This window comes from Dysidea avara, chromosome 9 (assembly GCF_963678975.1).
Source record: "Dysidea avara chromosome 9, odDysAvar1.4, whole genome shotgun sequence".
In the NCBI taxonomy this organism is placed as follows: domain Eukaryota; kingdom Metazoa; phylum Porifera; class Demospongiae; order Dictyoceratida; family Dysideidae; genus Dysidea; species Dysidea avara.
In genome coordinates, this window is record NC_089280.1 from 4,680,415 (window position 1) to 4,703,901 (window position 23,487).

At 37.0% G+C, this 23,487-nt stretch overlaps 1 protein-coding gene across 1 annotated transcript; it reads right to left on the minus strand.

Moving 5' to 3' along the window:
- Positions 1-13,128: 13,128 nt before the first annotated feature.
- On the minus strand, positions 13,129-13,866 carry LOC136266574 (ryncolin-2-like). Its single transcript, XM_066061577.1, has one exon. The coding sequence runs from the start codon at positions 13,864-13,866 to the stop codon at positions 13,129-13,131; it is 738 nt and encodes a 245-aa protein (XP_065917649.1).
- Between the last annotated feature and the right edge of the window lie 9,621 nt (positions 13,867-23,487).

Sequence of the window (23,487 nt, forward strand, 5' to 3'; positions counted from 1 at the left end):
AAATGCACAATTGAGATACTCTAATAAACAGTTGCTGAGAGAAGTAAAAAAAGTGCAGAAAAAACACTGATGATTGTTCAAGGTTCAAACCTTGGACCTCCACACCCAAACTTTTTACCACTCTGATAGTTGCATGCCTCACTAAAATTTCTACCTTATAAATGGAAATTTTAGTTTACTACACCAGAACGTGATTTACATCCAGAACATTCTATATGCATTGCATTAAAAGTATTTAAAGTGTTCAGAAAAAATATGCACTCTATTAGAGTACTACAAAAATAGTCAAACAAAACAATAGGCTAACATACATAAGAGTTACACAATCAAGTACTCTAATATGGCAGTCACCCTCATTGCAATTTATTGTTACGCTACTACTAACTAAATCTCTTATGCAAATTAGTTGGATTTTCTTGCATATGTCGGGTAACTAATGTAATAGAAATTAGTCTATTGAATAATAACGTGAAAACCAACCATACATGCATGCAACAAAAGTGGTTCAAGATTCCAAAACAGAGTAGTCATGTGGTATTTAACAATGCAGATCTATGCAGTGCCATTTTCTGAGGATATATTTGTTTGCTATGGTCTTTCCCTTGAACTGCTATGTGAAGCATTTCAGTGTGCTCAAGTTTCAGTGTACTAAGTCAATCCAGTATTGTATTTACATGGCATTCCCAGGCCTTAATTTAATTTTTAAGGTGCTGAGGATAAATGTCCTTACATATTCACAAATGTACAGACATAGCGTCAAATTGTACAGACATGAGCTAGAGGAGCACTTTGTATAGACTGCTGGAATTGGAATAGAGAGTTTCCATTGAAAGTTTTGAGGTTAAACACAACCACATAGCTGCAACATATCACCAGACTGTGGTCATAACAGCTGCTGGTGATAGCAGTACACAAAGGGGAGGTGGCATTGGTAAATCCTTGGTTTGGGAAAATGTAGTATCTCCTAGCAACCAAGTGACAGTTATTGTTAGCACTACAAACAAACATGCACACATCAGCTTTTATGGTACCACTGTTGGTTTTGCAAGGACATGGGTGTCCGCCCAAAACTAATTATGTGCAGACAATGTGCTATTTGTGCCGATCTTGTCCATTGACCGCACGTTAATTTAAGGCCTGCATTCCTAATGTTGAATTTTACAGAAATCTGCATTTATTTCAGTGAAAGTGGGAAACACCCAGTCTATCTATTGGTAAAATGTACCTTTACATTGATCGGCAATTGCAACAAGGAAAAGAGATGATCCTATGAATGCAAATACAGGTTTATCGAGAAGGTTACATTTTCCAGCAAGTCAGACTCAAAGTTGATGTCATATTCCATGACAAAAAATTCAGCCATTTAGAAGGAAGTCACATGCCACTGGAGGAAAACAGCAAGAAAAAGAATTAAGTTACACGAAAACAAAAATTGAAGATGTAGAAAGAGAGCTTACTCAAGCACAGGAAATTTTAGGCCAGGTGACACAAAAGAATAGGGCACTCCAAAAGCAAAACCTGAGAAAACCAGATTTAATGATGTGCATGAGGCAAGCAGTTCTGACCTTAAGTGTGTAGAAGTTGAATCTGAAGAGAAAACAAAATAAGTGGCTCTTTACATTAGCAACTGCACAAGATAATACCTTGGCCCTGTGCAATTTCCAAACCAAAGAGGACAATAAAATGTCTTTTCATGCTATACGGCAACTATACTATTCTTTGCTGGCTGATCAAATTGCACTAGCAAAAATATCCAGAATGATTACAGCAGTATTGAACGCTTTATTCTATCTGTGAGTGCCACAAATTTGCAGTTAATATATGAAAGATGTGCAGGCTACATGAGAAGACAAGAAGTCCATACAATTAGCACTGCTCACAAACCATGCTCTGTGATTGGTAGTAATATGTACTGTTAATGCCAATAGTGATGGCACCACAAAATTTCAGAAGCTTGGAGGAGTAGCTGTTAATGGAAATAGACTTATGTTTAGGACAAGTGCTTGGTGGTTCAGCTGAAAGTATGATTGAGCTAATAGAAGCAAACTTAGAAAAAATTGAGGAAAACCAGCTGGTGAAAGGATTTAATCCTGAAAAAATAAACTGGACTCTATTTGCCCCTTCAACTTCAGATAATCATTGTGCATCAACTCAAAAAAAGCTCAATCGCCTAGTGAAAGAACATCAAGAGAAAGATAGAATGACATATGGACCAGCCTCTCCAGAAGCTGTTGAGCTACTTGAAAATCTTTGTGCAATGCATTTCAGCAGTAACCTTCAATGACAGCACCAAGAATGTTGCTTGTAATGATGCTGACTAACATGGTGCTAAACCTCAAAAGGAGCATCACAGGACAGACACATTTATTCACGAGTTTTGCAAACTCTTTGGAAGGCGAGGTGTACCTGAGCATGGTTGTGGTACCATAAACTTTCAATATTTTTTGTCGCTGCAGCTATGCAAGCTCAAGACCTCTGAAGCAGGTTATTATCAATCCTGTTTAGAAGTCCAGTTGGAACGGCAAGTATGTAGTAGATACTTTGTGTCAGCTTGCAATGCATGCAAAATGTTGTACCTAATCAAAGCAGATAGAGACTTCCTAGAATACACAGGTAAAAATATGGAAACAACCGAAACAACAGCATATCACAAATTGTAAAGTGCTGATGGTATAGAGCTTTCAAAATTAAAAGCTGATGCCGTCATATGTTACTTTGTATATGCTGATTTGGTAATGCTAACCAAATCAAACGAACTGCATTTGATATGAACCAGCATTATTTGGAGCTACACAATTTCTTGGGTAAAATCCTGAAATAGTAGCAAACAAAGATTACAGAGTATTCACTTCTGAAGACTGACTGTTTGACACTGCCAAAAATACAAAAGAAGCAAGAAAGCCTGCTGTCTCTGCAATTCTGAAAACACTCAAACCAAGCAATGATATTTATTAGGATTAAATGACTATTTGACAACAGCAATTCCTAACATGCACCAAACGACGAGATCAAATTTGGTAGAGATTAAAAAATGGCACAATTAAGTGGTAGCAAGAAGCAAGCACAGACATATCAGGGAAGGATGATCATGAGAGAGAAAGCAGCTAAAAATGTCAGCATCTTTCTCAGCAGCATCTAATAACTACCACACTGGAGCTAAAGAAAGGTTTAGATGAGATGTAAACTTAACTTTCTCCAAGAAATGGAAAAAAATACTATCTCTGATCAGAATGCAAATCAACATTAGGGAAAAAGGTAATTCATCAGAAAATCAAAATTCCATTTTCACAAAGAGCGGCCACTATCTAAGATATAACAGAGTGTATTGTAGCACACCCACAGACACCAGAAGACGCTTAAAATGGTACAGCCAGATACCAGAGATCCTAGTATTACTGATATAAACAGGAATTCTTCATACGTTTAAACTTGATTCTGGGAAATACAAGTGGTTTAGTGGTATAGTCATCAGCTGTAATACTACAAGCAAAACACATAAAATGGTGAAAGTGACCATTGTTACATAAAGATGGAGATTTAAGATCGTTCCCTGACTAAATATAAACTGATAGCATCAGTAGGTAATAAGTAATCCAATATCAAACACTGCGTTAATAGTCAAGATTGCATGATTGATTTAAAATACATGATTATTTGTATAACTACCATATTTAATCGGTCATGTTTTAGAATGTGAGCTGCACCGTAACATGTATAGTAAAGCAGCTCAGGTATTTCTGACCACCATGTATTATTGGATGCGATATTTCCTAGATGGGAAATGAAGCGCTATGATGGTCTATCACTACAAACTCCTGAAAATATGAAGGGATTTGATGTAGTTGCAGTGACCTTCGAAAGAGAGTGTCCAAAAACATCAATACTCGGATGATCGCATAAGCATCAGACGGCCTGTCTCCACAGCTTCACAAACTAATGTGTGATGGTGGCTAGTAGATCTAACCTTCAGTACAAGCATATTGGAATTACTCCTGTTAGAATTAAAGAAATAGCCTGATTTCCTGACTTGGTAACGTGATCAATTAAACGTCAGGTTCCCACGCGGAAGTTTGTTTTTGGATGCATGCACAATTTACCTAACTTAATCACAATTCAGGAAAAGTGTAGCTATGTTGCTTGCCGACAGAGTATACAAAGTGAAGAATAAGGCCATATCATCATCAGATAAGGTTGGTTCGATGGGTAGGGACACCAGAAAACGTCCTGTTTACAAACAGTGGACCAAATCGCAGATGAATCAAGTCTTACATGCAATAACTACATCCAAGATGAGTATTAGGAATGCTATACAGTTCCCACATCAACTCTGGGCAACAGAGTCAGTGGGCATGTACAATGTGGAGCTGTGAGTGATCCTCCAACATATTTGCTAGCAGAAGAACATGAGCTTGTGACATTCTTGCTTTGTTCTTGTCAAATTAGGTATGTCCAGTCCAGATTGGAGATTATTGCTGAACCAATAGTAGACAGTGAAGGAATGGACCACACCACTAGCCACGGGTGGTGGGATTTATTCAGGAAATGGCATCCACAAGTTGTGCTACATGCACCAGTGTCTGTATCCCATGTAAGGGGCAAAGTGATGGACCCTGAAGTTATCATGAGGTACTTTGACTAGTTATAGGTACTTTTATTGTTTAGTTTACACAGATTTGTCCTTGTTTTTTGACCTTAGGAGACCATAAAGGAAACAAACTGTGTGGTAAGCCTGGACAGATATTTAACATGGACGAGTCTGGGATGCCACTGGATCCTAAACCCCCTAAAGCTTGCTCGTGAAAAGGGTGGTCATGCTTGTGCTATTAGTTTTGGAGATAAATCACAAATTACAGTTGTATAGGCTGTGTGATGCAGCAGGCTTTTCTTTATCATCAATGATAATATGGGACAATATGCACCATCTGCAAGACAAATTCTGCTGATGCTGGATGGCCAATCCTCTCATTATTGTCCAGAGACAATAAGTCTGGCAGCAAGGCAGAAAGCTTTACCTCCCAATACAACCCACTTGTCACAGCCCTTAGATAAGGGATGTTTCAGTTCATTAAAAGCGTTGTGGAAAGTAGTCTGTCATGAGTTCATGATCAGTAACCCAGGAAGAGTCATAACATGATACCAGTTTTCTCAACTGTTCAGCAAGGGCTGGATGTGAAGTATGACTATTTCTAATGTTGTATCAGGCTTTAGGATGACAGGGATATATCGTACAGATCGGCAAGCACTGCTGAAGTTCTGATACATGGGCTGGCATTTATTCCTTTGATTTGTCCATCGTCAAGGTGTCATGCCTCCAAGTCATTACAAAATACAGAGAGCACAATACTGGACAGCTGAGAAATATCTGAAAAACAGGAAGAAAAGCTCTTTCAGAAATGGTATGAAGCCATCTTTAATGCTACAGTGAATGAAAGATATAATGCCTGTCTTGAAAAGTATTATCCTGAATATGTGTGGATGAAACCACTTTGTTCTACCAATTTCTGTCTGTTCCTAAGGCTCCTCACAAGATCCCTACAGTTAAACCTAAGAGTTGTGGAAGAGTGCTCACCAGCCAAGAGAATATGGACATAATAACAAAAAAGGCTGAGGAAAAAACAAAGTAGAAATCGAGAAGTAAAGAAGAAAACAAGAAAGATAAAGTCAAGCGATTACAAAAGCAAGTGGAGAAGAAAGGTATGTACATTTATCAAATTAAGTATCCACTGTGATCACTGATCACACACGATGCATATCTAGGAAAGCTTGCAAAAGTTTTAGTTGTATGCATGTCTCATTAAGTAGATTGCATGGAGTGCTATTGCACATACTGTGCAAATCAGTGTTCATGAATTATTTTGTAGCTAAAGAGTGTGGTGATATGTTGAAAGCAACTAGTGGAGTTAATACTAAGAAAACACCAGTTACATTATCAGGTACATACTGTGGTTCATGCTGTAAACTTTCTCTAAAGAATTCTCCACTATGGATTAGAAACAGAAATGAGATACCCTTGTATAAAAGATGTCTTAAGGAAGGATATGATTTAAAAACTGATGACTAATACAATGCTTGGCTTAAGCTTCAAGGTATATACAAGAGTGTACAGCCGCTTAAATAAACCATCATAATTTACTGATACAACAGCATACAGAGTAGAATTTTGGCTCACTGTGTTTGCCATGAATTCATGAATCCACCAAGGTATAGGTTTTGCCCAAGGTAAACTTCTGTGTTTGAGAATGAGGGCACATTCACTGAAGAAAGATCATTGGTAAATTCTTTCATCACGCAACGTAAACAAACATCAGTAACTCAGAAGCCCTCCTGTGTATGGAGATGAAACAAGGATTTTTGAACTTCCTATGAACAGGCAAACACAATGATGCCAAGGAGATTTGTGTTAATTCACTGATCAGTGAGGCAATAAAAACTTGCATAATTTTTTCTGAAGCTTGCCATTGTTTTAAATGCATTTTATTACAAAATTGCTACTGTGCGTATATCGATGGTTTTCCAAATTCAGTCACATAAATTTGTGTATGCAAAACAACGAAATTGTCAAGAAGTAGCTATAATGAATAATAAACTTGGCGTCCACTCGAATGCATGTTTGAGGTTAATGAAATACCAGGAAACAATGAATATAGACTCTAGCTACTTGGAGTGGCCTTGTTGATTGACTTGACATGCCGCTCCTCATGCTGATCAGTAGTTTTGAAGACAAGATCTATGTGGCTACTATTATTAGACGTCATGGATATAGGCTAAGGTAAGTGGTTTCAGGACAACTGGGTATTCTGGACACTTCGTTTTTAATCTGCTACTGAAGGATGGAATAGAAACCAATCAGGCTATAGTTTAAGTACCTACAGTAAGTACCATACTTGTGTACTATAAAATACTTGATAGCTTTAAGGATTGCCAAGGCACATCACAATTTGCTTGCATGTGTAGATGTGTAAAAAACTTTCACTACACATGTTAACAGGAGATTGAGGGCACCGTTCGTAATTCTAAGCGACCATAGGCAGCACAAATGATCAGTTACACTATTCAGTGAACGGATATATGATTTAGAGATAGTACAACTGGAATCCAAGCCCATTACCTGCGACGTGTTAACTGGTATGTGTAATCAACACAACCAGCAGCCTGGAGAAGCCCCAAGCAAGGATCCTCGGGGCCACACTACTTAACTATGCTGTTTCAGTGTTAAGGCAAGGACTGATACAGGTTTCTAGGCAGTAGATCAAATGTTACATCTTCAAAAGCACTGCAAGACACTCACATGGTCCGAGCAGCAGTTTTGCTTCTAAAAAATCGCTGTCATCAATAAAGTAACCAGACAAACAGAATGCTATCAGTCTCTGCTGGGCTGTGACACTCAATAGAGTGCAGCATTTCCCAGAACAATGGCAGGTATATCTTTTTTAGTGGTGTCCGGAAACTCCAGCCATATAAACTTTTGGCATTTTCTCAAACTGTAAATTTAAACTTTCTGCTAGCACCCTACACTTTACCTCCCACAAGTTATACCAAGATTAGCCTAGTTGATTAGCTACAATTTGACACTAAGCATTTTAGAATCCGTTTTTCTCTCGAGGAGAAATGAACAAATTTCTAATGCATGTGAAAACTTTGTCTGGAAATGCCTGCTTCTATCTTATACACCATGTTAAGTATCAACCAGAGGTGTAGCTACAATGTAGGCAGGTGAGGCAGTTGCCTCACCAAATATTGGTGACTGAAGTCACTGAACTGAGAGCTACATTGGACCTTTTAGATGCATGGAAAGCTTGCATTAACAAAGTTTATATGCTATTCAATTTGTAGGCGTCCATCCTCTAGTGGGTTAGCTATACTGAGGTTTTCAGAAACTGGTCAAGCAAGATCGGTATACTCTAATAGAGCACTCACCCTAATTTAACAGTCATGCAAATTTTTAATATAATAGTTCTGATTAAATTGCTCTCGCAATCAATCTCAGATGGTTTAACATTCCCAGGGGTGCATAACCCACACCCCCTGGATTGACATGTTACCAGTGCTTATATATTATACTACTCAAGACAAGGTCTGAGCTACATGCATAAAATACCATAACGTGCAATTATCATAATAGTAGGGACTAAAATTATCTCCAGGTTCAATCTTGTAATGCTTAATTTTCAAAAATCTTCTGGGGACATTCCCCCAGACCCCCTAGCTGGAGAATTTTATGCATACTAATTGTACACATACACACTAGAGTGCAAGCATCATTCATAAAGCATTGCAAGGTCTGCCTCACCTATTTAAAATTTCTAGCTACACCCCTGTCAACGCTCTGCATAGTATATTTATAGCATGCAGTTTTGGGTTTGCAGGGGTAGATACAGGGGGGTCAGGGGGGCTCTTGACCCCCCTCCAAAAATTTTTAGCTTACTAAGATCGAGATACTCTAATAGAGCAGTCACTCTAATAAATCAGTCACAATATTAGAGCAGTGTGTAGTGAGCTATAGACCCTTTGCAGGTGAGCTGCTGCCATAGCTACATCCGCCATTTTGGACTACAATCCATTTTGAAACCCTGACAGCGTGGGAGAAAGCGTACATTTAACCTGGTCAACCTTTGCTGTGGAATGCCAAGGAAGCTCTACTTCCTGGGTATTGTTTTACTCTTATAGAAAGCAACGCTACCAGGGTTGCCTATTCTTATTCGTACTTTACAGTGTCCAGCACTGAAGGTCTGACAGCAACATGTGCTGCAGCCTTTATAAACGGGTTGTACTCCAAGATGGCAGGTGTTGCTACGGTAGCAGCTCACCTGCTAAGGGTCTATTTAAGGATTTTACGTACTTTATCAGCAATAAATGTGTAGTAGGTGAGGTGGACAGCTATTGTCAGCTGGCTGAGACCTTTTTTTTTTGGTTTCACCTTACCAAACCAGAGAACCAGAGACAATGTACTGCCTCAGTTCATTTTGATCCCCCCATTTCATAAGTCTGGATCCGCCCCTGGTTTGTGACGAACTTTCGTCAGTTTCTCACAAGGGCGGGTCCCGGCAAGTGTTTGTGGGAAATCCGCACTTATTATACCAAGAGTTAATAATATATACGAATTTCCGTAGCTAAACGTATAACGAGCACACAATATATGACTACATACCGTTGGATTTGGTAGCTATGGGCTGCTTCGTCCGTTACGTGCTTCCCGTTTTTGCCGTATAATCACTCATAGATTCTAATTATTTGCAAAAAAAATTACCCAAATAAAGAAAATTAACATTGTAACATATAGCTAGTCCTTGGCCAAGCACTATCAAGGGCGGATTTAGGTGCAAGCTAGGAAGCTTCTAGAAGTTGCAGTACAGATGCATTTGCATCTTATACGTATGCATGGGCAATGACAAGATGGAAAGAGAAGGGAGAATGGCTAATCTTTTCTTAGAATTACTAAGAGGGGTTCAAATTATACTTTTGGTGTGAGACTTTACCACTAAAAATCGAAATACTCTAATAGAACAGTCAACTACTCTAATAGAACATCCATCATAATATTGTTGTTTTTTCAAGAAGTTGTCGGTGTGTTTTCTTGACCTGTGCACTGCTATCTTACCATTGCTCCAAACATCCTGCCATATACTAATCACTTTCTGAGTACAGCCAAGCAATTCACTAAATTTAGTGATCTTGTATATTGATGAATTTACAATAATATATATATTATTAATTCATGAATTGATATAATCAATTAGCAAAAAACCAAAATGCTTAAATTGCTAAATTTAATGTACCGCTAAATTAAGGTATTTCAAACACAAAATTAATAGATCATGTATAGCTGATATTCATATCCTTCCCCTTCCTATTCTTTATGTAAAGAATAGATTTTTAGTTACTGGCTGTGCCTTTATGACAGCTATAGCTATTACAACTGTTTATTTATTTATTTATTTATTAATGCTTTACAGCACAAGTGTGTCATTTCATCAATATTACACTTAGGTGTCACTTAAACAAAGTGGCATCATAAAATATTACCGAATTTAATACTGAATAGGCTAAATTTGCAGTAGGAGCATGCCCTCAGACCACTAGATAGAGTATGCTCTGCATGCTGAGTGTGCTTTGCACACTATAGCTAGTTGTATTAACCAGTTGTCACTTTTATAAGCCAATTAACCATTCATATTAGCACCCCCTTCTGATATCCTAGATCCACCCCTGAACTATCCTGCATGATCATCTTCTAGCTCCTTCACTTCTGCATCTGAGCTACACTCGCTGAATTTATCTTGGGTCCAGACCACTTCTTTCTTTGTGTGGGTGTGGAAGAAATAAACTGACTCCTGGCGGCGCACAAAAGGATAAAAAAAACTACTGAAACTGATGAAGTGGCCTGGGTATGAGACCATCGCTGAACATAGCTTTGACTACTGGCCTTATAGATAGATACTTTCTGCTCTTAGCAGTGGTTAGTCTGAGCTGTCTAAGTCTGAGAGCTAAGTGGTCTGAGCTGTCAATGTGTGAAACATGCTGGGGCATTAAAACCTGCTGTGGAGCCTAAAATAATGACCTCCATTACAGAATGGTTAAAATCAAATGTGCATTCAAAGTTCAAAACCTCTTTCACACCTGATTTGAATACGATAGCTGTTTCAGTTCTCTGGAGAAAGCTATTGGTTGCTCTACAATCATATGATTATCATTATGATATATAATGGGTCAAGATATAGCTGATAATTAACCCAGGTAATTACAAATAAATGAAAAACATTAACATAGCTATACCATACATGCATACATAAAATTATTTATCGTTTGATAACAATGTGGTTAATAAAAATCTCTGTGGATCAGTTGCTCTTCAAGAATGTCAAGTAAGTTGTTCCATTCTCTTGGAAGACACTTTTCTGATGCACTACAGTGGAGCTGACGGGGATGATAAACCGATGTTGATGAAGCTGTCTGGTTGGATACTGTGTTTGTAAGAAACATGGTGGTAGTTGTATGGAAGAAGAGAGCTGATGAACAATTTTGTGGAATTGGCTTAATCTAGCAATGTGGCTTCTCTCTCTTGTAGGGTTGGCCATTTAAGGAGGTTCAACATATCTGTCACACTACTATATATAATAACTATAATCAGAAAGAACCCATTTTGCAGTACATTGTTGGATTTTTTCGATGTCATATATTAAGTATTCATGAGGGTCCTAGACACAAGCTACATATGCTAACAATGGTCTTATAGGTAAGGTAGCCATTTTCCTTAACATTGCCACTACATTTACTCAAGTTATGACGAAGAAATTATCTGCTTGCTTTAATGCACATGGCTTGAATATGATGTGGCCATTGCATGCTTTCATGAAAATAATTCCCAGGTATCGATGTTGTTCTATTACTTGGAAATTTAATTTACAATTAAGTTTAACGGGAGATGATGATCTTGTACACCTTAATACTACACATTTGTCAATGTTCAATTGCATCTGCAACATTAAGAATGGTACTGAGGTCTCTTTGCAGGCACAGTGAATCTTCTAAGGAATCAATTATTCTATACAGATGTATACAATCACTGGACTGGACTAGTGGACTGCACTGCATGGTGGACTGGACTACTGGACTCAAGGTTTTTATTCTTTCTTCTGTCGTTTAAGCACATATTTGGGCAATTGGTTGTAGTTATTGCTACATTTAATATAGAATATAACTACAGGTAGATCTGTCTACTTTGCATTGCCTGTGCATTTTAGCACACTCGGCAATTATCACAATGAGCAGGTGTCAATTGCCATTCAATTTTGAAAGAGACAGCTGTTACATCAATGTGCTTAATATAATGAAAGTATATATATACTCATCTGTTTTACAGTCAAGCATTTCTTTCATGGCATGATCTCCAGAGAGTCATGTATGACTATACCATTCTTCTTATCATGGAGTATAAACCATACAGAACATGTTTAGCTATATATAATACAAGTAATGGTCTTCTGAGTCAGCAAAATTAAGTGACTGTCTTGCTATTCCCTCCATTGGTAGGTGATACATACAGTAAATCCTGTATAACTGCAGCTGGGAAAAGCTGACATATTCTGGCATGGCTATGGTGCTTTCTTTTGTGAGTGGAGGTGGGAGTGGTCTAACTACATAAGATTAACATAATTTTCTATAATAAAACAATAGCCAGTTGACCAATATTTGGTGAAAAAAGAAAAAATACCTGAGTCCAACAGTCCAGTCCACTAGTCCAGTTCAGTGATTGTATACAACCATTCTATATATACACAACACAATCATCAGGGAACAGCTGATATATTCTATTAATGTATTTGGTTTCTTTTAGTCAGCCATTGCTCTATCCATTTGATAAGGTCACCAGTAATTCATAGTACTTAGCTAATGTCTCAGTACAGTCTCACACAGCTTTATACTAATAGTAAAAATAATAATACCACTGTATGGAACTGGTGAACACTTTGTATTGCACATATTGCTTACTAATTAAAAATAAGGCTAAACTCTGTCTTATTCTAACAGAGATCTGTTAGGATAAACTAACAGGTAATCCACTAAACCTTCCAGAATGACAGGTTCTTCAGTTTATATTAAGAGAATTAATAGTACAGGACTACAGTGATTGCCATAAAGTACGCAATAACAATAACACCTCACCAAGACTTTGTGCTGCAATTGGTTTTAATTTTATACCATATGAAATGGTTGCCTTTTCACAATAGGGAATCAACCAAATATTCCAGTACATTCCAGTCCACAATGTCACATGATACATTTAATTAATTGACCAACAACACCCATCATTACACAAGTATTATATCACCCAGCACTATAAGGCACAGAGTATGCCAGTGCAAGTGGACCAATGTGCATGCATGTCTATACACATGAACATTTGAAATTTGCGTAAAAAGTCTATTTTTAAAACTGCATGTTATTTGTGTGAATATGAAAAGTAAATAGAAATAGCTACGCAGGGTTTGTCCCAAAATAAATTTCCCGTTACGAAAGATACTGTTACAATTTAATATCTATTAGTACAGTATACACCATTCTTGCAATACTAACACAGTTAGTCAAAGTCATATATACACACATGCACACATGTTATCTCTGATGAAGTTACATGATACAGTTTTTTGGCCTGATCTTCATTTCGACAAATGGTAGGCGATACCACTGGTCATTGAGGTATATTGTATATGTGTGGTTGTGAAGATGATTGAGAACACTGTGGGAGCAAACACCATACCACCATCCACCAGCATTACCACCTGCGAAGTCTACAGCACAGTTGCCACTAACCAGCTGATCATTGTCTCTATCCTTTGTTGTAAAGTATTTTCCATTATTGTGAGCAAATGGATCTATTGAGAATCTTGGAATTCCATCTGAAATAATCAATTGATAACGTTCAGAAGCTGATCCTATTCTAAAGTCATTGTACAACAGATAACGTTTGGTTCTATTAGTAAACATATAGTCAATACGCATCTCCCACTGCCTCTGATTAGTAAGACAGTGAATGGAATGTAGCCCGTACCAAAATTCACCAGACAAACTACCAAATCCATTTTCATAATCCACCCAGTCTCTGTTAAAGTCAACACTTCCATCTTGTCTCCTCTGAATAACTAACCATCCTCCTCCGTCAGTGAGAGTGTCACAGTATCCACTAAGAATTGAGCGACTATGTCCACAAAAGTTCTTAATCTTGTAAATGTCAGGTTTGTTGGAGATGTAAGTAAAGCTTGATTTTCCATATCCTAGATCACAGCAGTTATCAATGGGACAGTCACCTTGAACCACATCACCATAATCACAAGTATCATCAGCTAGCACTACTCCTAAAAGTAGCATTGTTATAATAATAGTAATGGTCATTGTAGACTAGTCAATACTGCTCAACTGAATAGCTGTTTAACTATTTGTAGGCCGACAAATCTTGTGATGTTGAAATAGCACATCTGAATAGGGTTTCACTATACTGTGCACTGTATGCTTCCTTATAAGTACATACTTCAATATTCTATATCCTGTTTTGAAACAACCAAATATGGTGATTGCAAAGTTAAATTATTATTGTGTTATTACACAATTGACCATTCATTCTTAAGATGTTCATTAGACAACCACTCTTTGCAATTCATACCAAATATGTATATGGATATCTGTACTCACTCAGCTATCTAAGTGCTACTTTAATGAGGGGTAGGGCGTGGTTTGTGTAGTGAATATGGTAACATAGTCTTCATAAAGCCAGTGATTAATATTAATCATCTCAGAGAGGGGATAGAATATCATAGTTAAGATAGATAAAACAATTAAGTGAATCTATCAACAGTTTATCAACCCAGTGTTCTCAACAATATGCAAACACAGGAAACCCAGTGGATCTTGATGGTTTACTATCAATTATCACCCCTAAGTATGTAGCTATTTCAGTTCATCCACAACTTTCAAGGGAACACCATAACAAGCTCCTCTATGATATTGTATTATATCTTTTGTGCAGCTGGTTCCAACAAGTGTCTGTCCTCTGTGCTTTGCCTAGCATTACAAAGTGGATGCTTAGCCAGTCACTGTAAATAGGACTGAATTTATTTAGCCAGTCATAAATTCAATTATTATTATTATTAGTTGTATGAAGGTAAGTTTATGGTTAGAGATAGGGTTGAAGGGAACACCAACCCAAGCTCACCTTGAACTCACCACAGACTCATCTTCATACAGACAGTGAAAGACATCATCTCCAAATCAGTTAGCATTACAGTTGATTGAAGGTCAGGTTCAGCTTTGGTTTCTTCTTCACTGGGTCTTTTTAACTTCAGGGGTAACCTTACCTTTGTAAGTTTTAAATAGTACAATAGCAAGTAGGCAGCAGCAGCAATGACAAGGTAGTATAGCATAGGACTGTGGTCAGTACTCAAAGTACCTTGTTTCTAATACCTTCTGTGTACTTATTTTTTAATGTTCTTTTGCAATGACATGTAGGCAGCGAAATGTACATGTGGTTAATAATAGGTGCTGGTAGTCAATAATTAATGTTTTGCATGCAGCATGCAGAACATTAAAACAAACTAGTCTATGAAACACAGCTATTGAGCAACCCAAGCACTACTAAATAGCATATAGGGTGTAAAAACTGGAAATTGGTAGGACACTTCTATGGCGAGTTGTGACTAAAGGGGGAAAACATGGTCAATAATTGGTTGCTTATTAGCCCTATACTCAACTTTAAATTCCTACATATTCTTCTCATACACTTGTATGTATGTACGTATGTACTTCACATATCCTCAGAAAATGTTGTTGATAAACTACAAAAATTCTGTTGCATCCATTTTAATGGTCAACATATCACAATATCTAGCAGTTAAATATCCCGACCAGAAATCCATATAGGTGACAGCATTAATGGGCTCCTGGCTTGAATGCACTAAGAAATTGTATTGGCTGAGGTTATTGTACAGGTAGAAACATGTTTAATGCATGGAGGTCTAATTATTTGAGCAGTTGGTTCCTCAGCAGTCATGTAAGGCTTGCGTAAGGTGATCTAGGAACTCTCTTTTGTCAACCCCTGTTCTGTGAATTTTTAGGACACCGTATGGCATGGGCATCAGTTTTACCATGCTGGGAAGTACACACTCTCTATTGAAGTGCAGAAGAATAATTAGTGTATACATGCACTTTAACTGCAAACTCAAAGCAACAAATCCGGAGTTTGAATTTTCATGTCAAGATTGAGATTTACTGTAATAGAGCAGTCATTACTTTAATAGGACATTCAATTGATATCCATTTTTTATCATGACACTAAATCATTTTGCTGAGCACACATTATTATAGTCATCAAACAGGTTCTATTTACTAATTTCCTATGCTTTTCAAAGCACACACTTATAACCATCAATATGCTCCTCAAATTCAATTACAGGGAGCCAACCTCAAACATTTTAAGAGTTGTCCAACTAGACTCTTAGAATGTAATTGTGCTGCATGAATCAAACTATACCAACCCTGATCGAGAGGAAAATAGCTTGCAATAGAATTCCATAACTTCCTAAATACTCTTTAGTATTATTAATATGGGATATAGAAGGCTGAGTATAGCCTGCAAAAACCCGGTCTATGCTTTTATCCTAAAACTTCATTTCCACCTCCCCCCTACAATTTCCTGTGCCCTTGCGCCACCAAACAGTGTCTGTTAGATCCCCCTATGATTGCTTGCACATGCTATAATAGTGGCTAAAAAATGCTAACCATCAACTGTTGAATATATGAAGTCTCACTGAGTGCCAGTGAGTGGGAACCTCTTTTATAGGATCATTTCTCTTAGTGGCTATGTCTGGCAGCTACAGATCCCAATCATAACACCTCATTAATAAGGTTATCTCATATAGAGTATTCATTTGTCCCACAGGTGGTGATACTATTGAAAGTTTCACCATTTCAGTCTCAACAAATCAGATTATTCAGATAAGAGTTTGTTGTGACTGTATTTAATAGTGCAAGGTGTTGATTCACAGTACTAGCTTCACCAATGACTCCATTTTTCCTATCACATAAGAATAAAACAGAAATTGTCCATAATTTTTGCACAATGCCTCTCCAACACAGTAAATTGGTTCTAGGTTGCTAGCTTCATGTGTTATTATCTGTGTGTAGGGCTGTGTAGTGGACTCAACAACTAAACAACCGCTACATTGTTTAATAGTAATTAGTAAATGTTTAGCAATAACCATAGGCGGCGGAAAGGGGGGGGCTAGGGGGCCAAAGCCCCCCTAGGTCTGCTGAGGGGGGGCTTAGCCCCCCCTCAGAATGATATCACACCGAAATTATCTTTCTTGGAGTGGGGCTAAAAACCGTGATAAAGATCGAGATACTCTAATAGAGCAGTCACACTAATAAAGTAGTCTGTGTGTAGCGAGCTATGTAAGGATTTTTATGTAGTTTATCAGCTAGAAATGGTAGCTGGTGAGGTGGAAAGCTCTTGTGAGTTGGTTGTGACCTTGTTTTTTTTTTTTTTTTTTTTGGTCTCACCTTACCAAATAAGTCTGGGTCAGCTCAGCGAAGCCCCCCCTCACATCAACTACTTCCTCCGCCGCTGGCAATAACTTTTGAAGCATATAGCACATTCCAATCTTCATAATGAAAAAAACAAAAAAAAATGACCCTCGAAATGATCTTCTGCCAGCCTCATGCTTTGTTTTTGAAACACCATTGACATGAACAGTGAATTAACTTGCCTGGCCCAATAGTTGAATTATAACTGGCACTACATGGCACATGGGATTATGTAGCTAGCTGCAGATATAGCTGAATCAGCGCAACAATGACTTCTGAAGTGTAATACATTTCAATCTCCATAATGAGATAACAAAAATGACAGCCCTCATGCTTTATCTGAAAAGCCTTCAATCAACTTTGCCTGTTCATCTGACAAGACCACATACAAAACATCAGTATTCCTTACCCCCAGAAACCCTGGAAACTAACATTTGTATTAACTTTAGGCCAATGAAACTTGATTACCAGTTTCTCGCTCAGATTTTTGAAAAATTGATGCGGGTGGGCGGTTATTATTCATTATTCATTATTTTCCAAAAAGCACAACGCACATCCCAAACATGAAGATTTCTGCCAAAAAAGTGAGTCTACATTGATTACTCCTGCATTAAATAGCTAAAATACGTTACTAATCTATAACAAGTGATTTTTCCATTAGAGTATACGTAGCTCATTGCTCCATTAGAGTAAAAGTGACTGCTCTATTAGAGTATTTCAATCTGAAATACCAATAATGAAATTCCATGCAGGTGTATCAAAAGCATGCGGGCGATGACGCGAAACTGCTAATCAAATTTCATTGGCCTTATGAAACAATTGAGTATTGACTTGAAATTTGAAATATGAATAGATGGTAAGTTGTGGAATTCTTTGATTAGCATATCTCAAATTCTATGTCTAACTGCTATATAGGTCCCTTTTCTTATGCCCCCTTACATATAAAGGTGCAAGGCCCATTGCTACAATTTGGAATATAGCTACTAGACTTATATTATTGCATCATACTTGCAATAGATCTAGATCTGTTCCCACTTTTCAAGACTACTACTATATACTACACCTGTGGTGGAGAAGAAAACGTTATGCTTGGTATATAACTGATATACCACAGCAAGGCAAGTATAATGATGCGAAAATGTAATGACATACCAGGGATATAGAAATGATGATTATAGTGACAAGGAAAAGCTAACTCATAAAACTTAACTATGCAGCTGGCTTAAGGAAATGTCTACATAGCTAGTTATGTACACGTATATGATACTATAGAAATGACAGGCACATAGCTATAAGTTATTTGAAATATTCATTGGAATGAAAAACTGTAAAGGAAACACTAATTTGAAATCATAAAAAGATTGCAGCTACAAAATTATAGCAACCATATTTGTAACAAGCATACTTTACATTCATGAATTAAGATGAGACTATATGTGTCTGCAGTGTAATATACAAGATTGTTTTGATAATTATGCAGAAACCTGGGCTAGGGCTAGAATATTATTTTGTAGCAGCTCATCATTGTGTTTAGTTTTTATTAGTCAATAGACTGTTGTATAACCTGATCTTGTAATTACAGGATAGCACTCATGGTGCTCTGGTTTGTGCTCCATCAATAACAGTTATAACTCAAACCTTATATTATGTACAGTATGTACATAAGTACATAGTTATTGTCTCCTATCCTCCCTACCCTAGAATACGCATCATCATTGACCCACTCTATTCATTCTATAGAAATGGTACAAAGACAAGGTGCTCAATGGGTAACATCCTTGGAATAGTAGTGTTACATCTATGTTTGAAGACCTTCATGGCCCACTTTGTCACATCGATGCATGATTTCAAGACTAAAAATTAATGTTCTATAACTCTATTAATGATCACTCGGCCTTGAAGATTCCTCCATATTTTCCACCACATTCTATCCTACACACCACCAACATCCACTTCATTTCATCACTCCTTCAGTTAGAACCATGCAATTCATACAAATTCTGTTTTTTTCCCAAAACAATAAATGATTGGAATAACTTACCTGTTGAAAGAATCGAATCTCTATCTGTTGAACAGTTTTTAGTTAAATTATACGATCACGATTTATTGCTGTAACTATTGATTTTTGTAACTTACTCCGGGCTGGTCCCCTGGACATATCAGTGATTCTGTCTGTCCAGTAATAATAAAATAAACTAGCACTAGCTTCATGACACTTGTGCATTAACAATGAGCTTCCAGTACTATGCATTTAGCTAAGAACAAAACTAGCTATGAACTGATGAGCACTTATGTACTCTGCTATACACAACATACATTAAAAAGACACTATAATTGTATCACATATAGTCATCACGTGTACAATTATTGTGACATCTATACAGATTACATGCGCATGTTAAACTACTACTACATATATCCCAATGGATATTGTGTTTCCATCATGTACAATCCAGATGCACATATTTTTGTGCCCAGATGGCTAGAAATCTTAGAACTGTCGTAACCAGCATTTTGTTATTTAAATAATATTGCTATTACCCATAACAAGGCTTAAAATCTGGATAGTGTGGAGTGTGAATCTGGATGATACTGAAACTCTGTATGTAAGTCTCTGTTGAATGCAGAGTGTGCTATACACATATAATTATCATACACTTTTGATGACACACATATACTTTACACATGATCATGAAGACTATCAAATTCATAGAAAACCTATAGTACTTGTTGCCATATAAGAAGAAAATATCAGAGTAGCTACATTGTTTCATTTTCAGCTGTAGCTATAGCAGTTATAAATTGACAGGAGATTTTACTTGGTATTTTGAAGTTACTATAAGCTGTGCTATTAACATTTAGTGGCAGTTCATATTGCTGTTACCATTCTGCTTACATATTGCAGGATATGGCCAACAGACCGCTTTGTTGTCCCCATGTTAAAGTTGGTGTAAAAGTAGACGAATGGCTATCACAATACCAACACAAGAGTGTTGATAGATACAGGAGCTGTAAGGTAAACTTATATAATTAAATGAATTAAATATATAATTTAACTACATTATATATTATGGATGCAGGAACTGCACACTTTTGACAGAGCAGTAGTTGAAATGTGAAAAAGAGATTAAACTGTGTCCCCTATCATGGCCCTATATATAGTATGTTCACGTTGAGCTGAATCCTGAAAAACAGAGTTAACATTTCAGCCAACCAGATGATTATTGGTAACAGCAAAGGTGTCAACAACAGACACATATGGTTTGGCTCCATTACAAGTTCGGGAAAGGGCCGTAATGGACACTGTACATATATGGCTTCCCCATAGGAAATGTATTGTGAAACTTTTGATTGGCCGTAAATATTATGTCAAACATTTAAACAAAAAGATTTTGAAATATTTTTAGTGGGTCAAGCAGTACTACAAATGTGCCAAATTTCAAGATCGTGTGTAATTGCATCCATGAGTTATTAAATATTTTTGAGGATTCAGCTCAACGTGAACATACTATAGTAACAAATTTCTTTGTAAAGTTGTCACATTTCCTTGACAGGTATATATACCATTGCAACCACATACATATACCTGATCTCAATAATCATGTAGAAGATTTTTGTGTATGATAGCTAAATACATTAATGCAACCAACACATTGTTGCATGGTACACACACACACACACACACACACACACACACACACACGCGCGCGCGCGCGCGCGCGCACACACACACATGTTCACACTATGTTGTGCTATGAATTTGTATAGTCTAGGTGCATGTGCATACATGCAGGTATATATTGAATCATTACCTGTATGTCAAAATGTTCTTTTGTTTTAGTGCAGCTTTCATTGTGCTGCTATCTCCTTAAGGTGTGGTGACAAGGTTCGTAACTTTATGCTGTAATGTTGGCTATAAGTAGGCTATGCTGCATGCATATATCACACTTTACATGTGTTGATCCGGCCAATAGATAAGAGTTGATAATACAGCATGCATGACACAACTGACATAATTGGATTTATGTATTGTATTTGCATAAACTCATGCACATAATTATGTACACATTCATGCACAAGCTAAGCGTGTACAACTACCAGTATACATACAAATAATGTTTAAGTATTTTACAGTACTGTCGAAATGTGTTTGAAAGTGAACATGCTAAATCTTATACCTGTCACAAAATAGTGATTCTCGTGGAAAATATGGAACTGTGGTATGTAAAAATGTATATCACAACTAGGTGCATTCTGTAAGCATATCCTGTAATTTTTCCAAACACATTTTTATTCACACAATGATATCTGCATGTGACCAGTTAAATCCTACCTTCACTCAGATGTGTAGTTATCAACACCTCGGCCTCAGATTGATAGCTAAGGAATGTGGTTTAACTGTAACTAGGCATAGTGTGTAAAACTACTGTCTACTGACTATAGTTCACAATAAGCTACTTGTATATAATGTACATATTGCATGCTTTCTCACAGCCTTTTCATTATAGCTATATATATATATATAATATTATGCAAATTGCATATGACCTATAAGCTACGTATGTCAGTGGTTACAAATACGTACTAATTGAGTGTTTCCTTATACACATTTGCAAGAGTTCATAATGTTATTGTACCCATACAAATACTTATTATGAAGTATTGTATCTGTATTCAATTAATTACATACGCAAATATTGTAAATGGAGAGAAATTACAAAATATTTCACTCTATTGTACAGGTGTTTCGAATGCAATAGGTCTCCCACTGACCACACTGGCCAACTAAATGCAGCAATGTCAAAATTGCGATCAGTTAAATGTAAGCAATATAATATAATCACTTACCAACAGCTGTATTTTTATCCTTTGATGTACAATGGAACCTCTCTTTAAGGATCCTCTATGTAAAGACACTGTACAATTTATACTCTCTATTAGCTGGTAAAGTTTCTGGTATTCCTACAGACCCCTACCAATGCAATTTTATACCTCTAGAAGTAGATAGCCTCCTTTATAACACAGCTGGCCCAAAGTATCTGTTACAAAATAGTTCTAAAAAATTAAAACATGGGAATAGAGGTCACTGAAAAAACTAAAGAAACAAGAGTCAAACTATCCAACATGTTAAACACACAGAGATCTTTATTTGGACTCAATGGATGTGGTAGAGACTAAGGAAAAAACAGTGGTTTCTCCATAAATCAGGAGCAGATATAATTATAAGTACTGAGAATGCTTCTGTTTAAATGTTTACTAATTTGAGTCCGAATAGAGATCTAACATTATTGGCTTGTTTGACTCTTGTTTCTTTAGTTTTTCCAGCAATCTCTATTCTCATATATTAATTGTTTGAAATTGTTTTCATAAAAGTGTGTGTGTGTCTGTGTCTGTGTGTGTTGTGTGTGCGTGTGTGTGTGTCTGTGTGTCTGTGTGCGTGTGTGTGTGCGTGTGTGTGTGTGTGTGTGCCATGGATAGTACTATATGTTGCACATGGATTGGAAATGACTTTGTAAATTTCATGAAATGGTGAAACATTCCTTAATTGTAATAAAGTTTACGGGGCAAGTTAATTGATAATGAAACTAGCCATTTACACAGAGGAAGACAAAGTTTTATTCAAAACTGATTCTAGTACTTATTCTTCTAGTGAACAGTAATGGGATGAAGAGCCTCCGCTTGAGCTTCTGTCTCAGTTTCTGTGAGTGTGTATTGGTAGTTTCTGTTGCCAGGTACATAGCTAGTTGTTGGAACATTTCACTGTGGTTCAGCTTCACACAATGCCAACTCACCATGTTGTGTTGCTAAAGAAACAGAACAGATACTGCTCTTTCATGCATGCCAAGTGTGTGTAAGTACATGCTCCCACTGCCATGATTTGCCTACACAAACAGTCCATTACATTCACACTTCAACCACTCACAGATAGCAGGTTATCCTACATTAACTTATCTTGCATAGTTTTAATAGCTAAAGAATTATGTTCTTTAAATTTAGTGGCTATCCTCTTTCACCATCACCTAGTCAGAGCTATGTTCTTTGTTTATTACAGTACCATTCTGTTTATTGCATTCTTTCTTAAGAACAGTTTGATCTTAATTTCAAATTTGCTTACGCTGCATTTATAATGTAGTCTTCCTGGTGATTCATGGTGCCAAGCCACTTTACCATTTTGGTGGGGGGCCTGGGCTTGCGATCATCTTGCCATTCTGCTGCCACAGCTCTTTTGGGTAGTGTTTGTCTACTAGCTTTTCATTTTCTATCACAATATTTCCTTGATGTAACCTATCCAAATGAAAACAAAGCCGTTGCTGCCCTTAATAGGTATTCGTCTGATAACTTTATCTCTTGTGCTACTCAATATGATGATGACTTATATAATTACAGACCAACATCAACATGACAAGCTTCTTC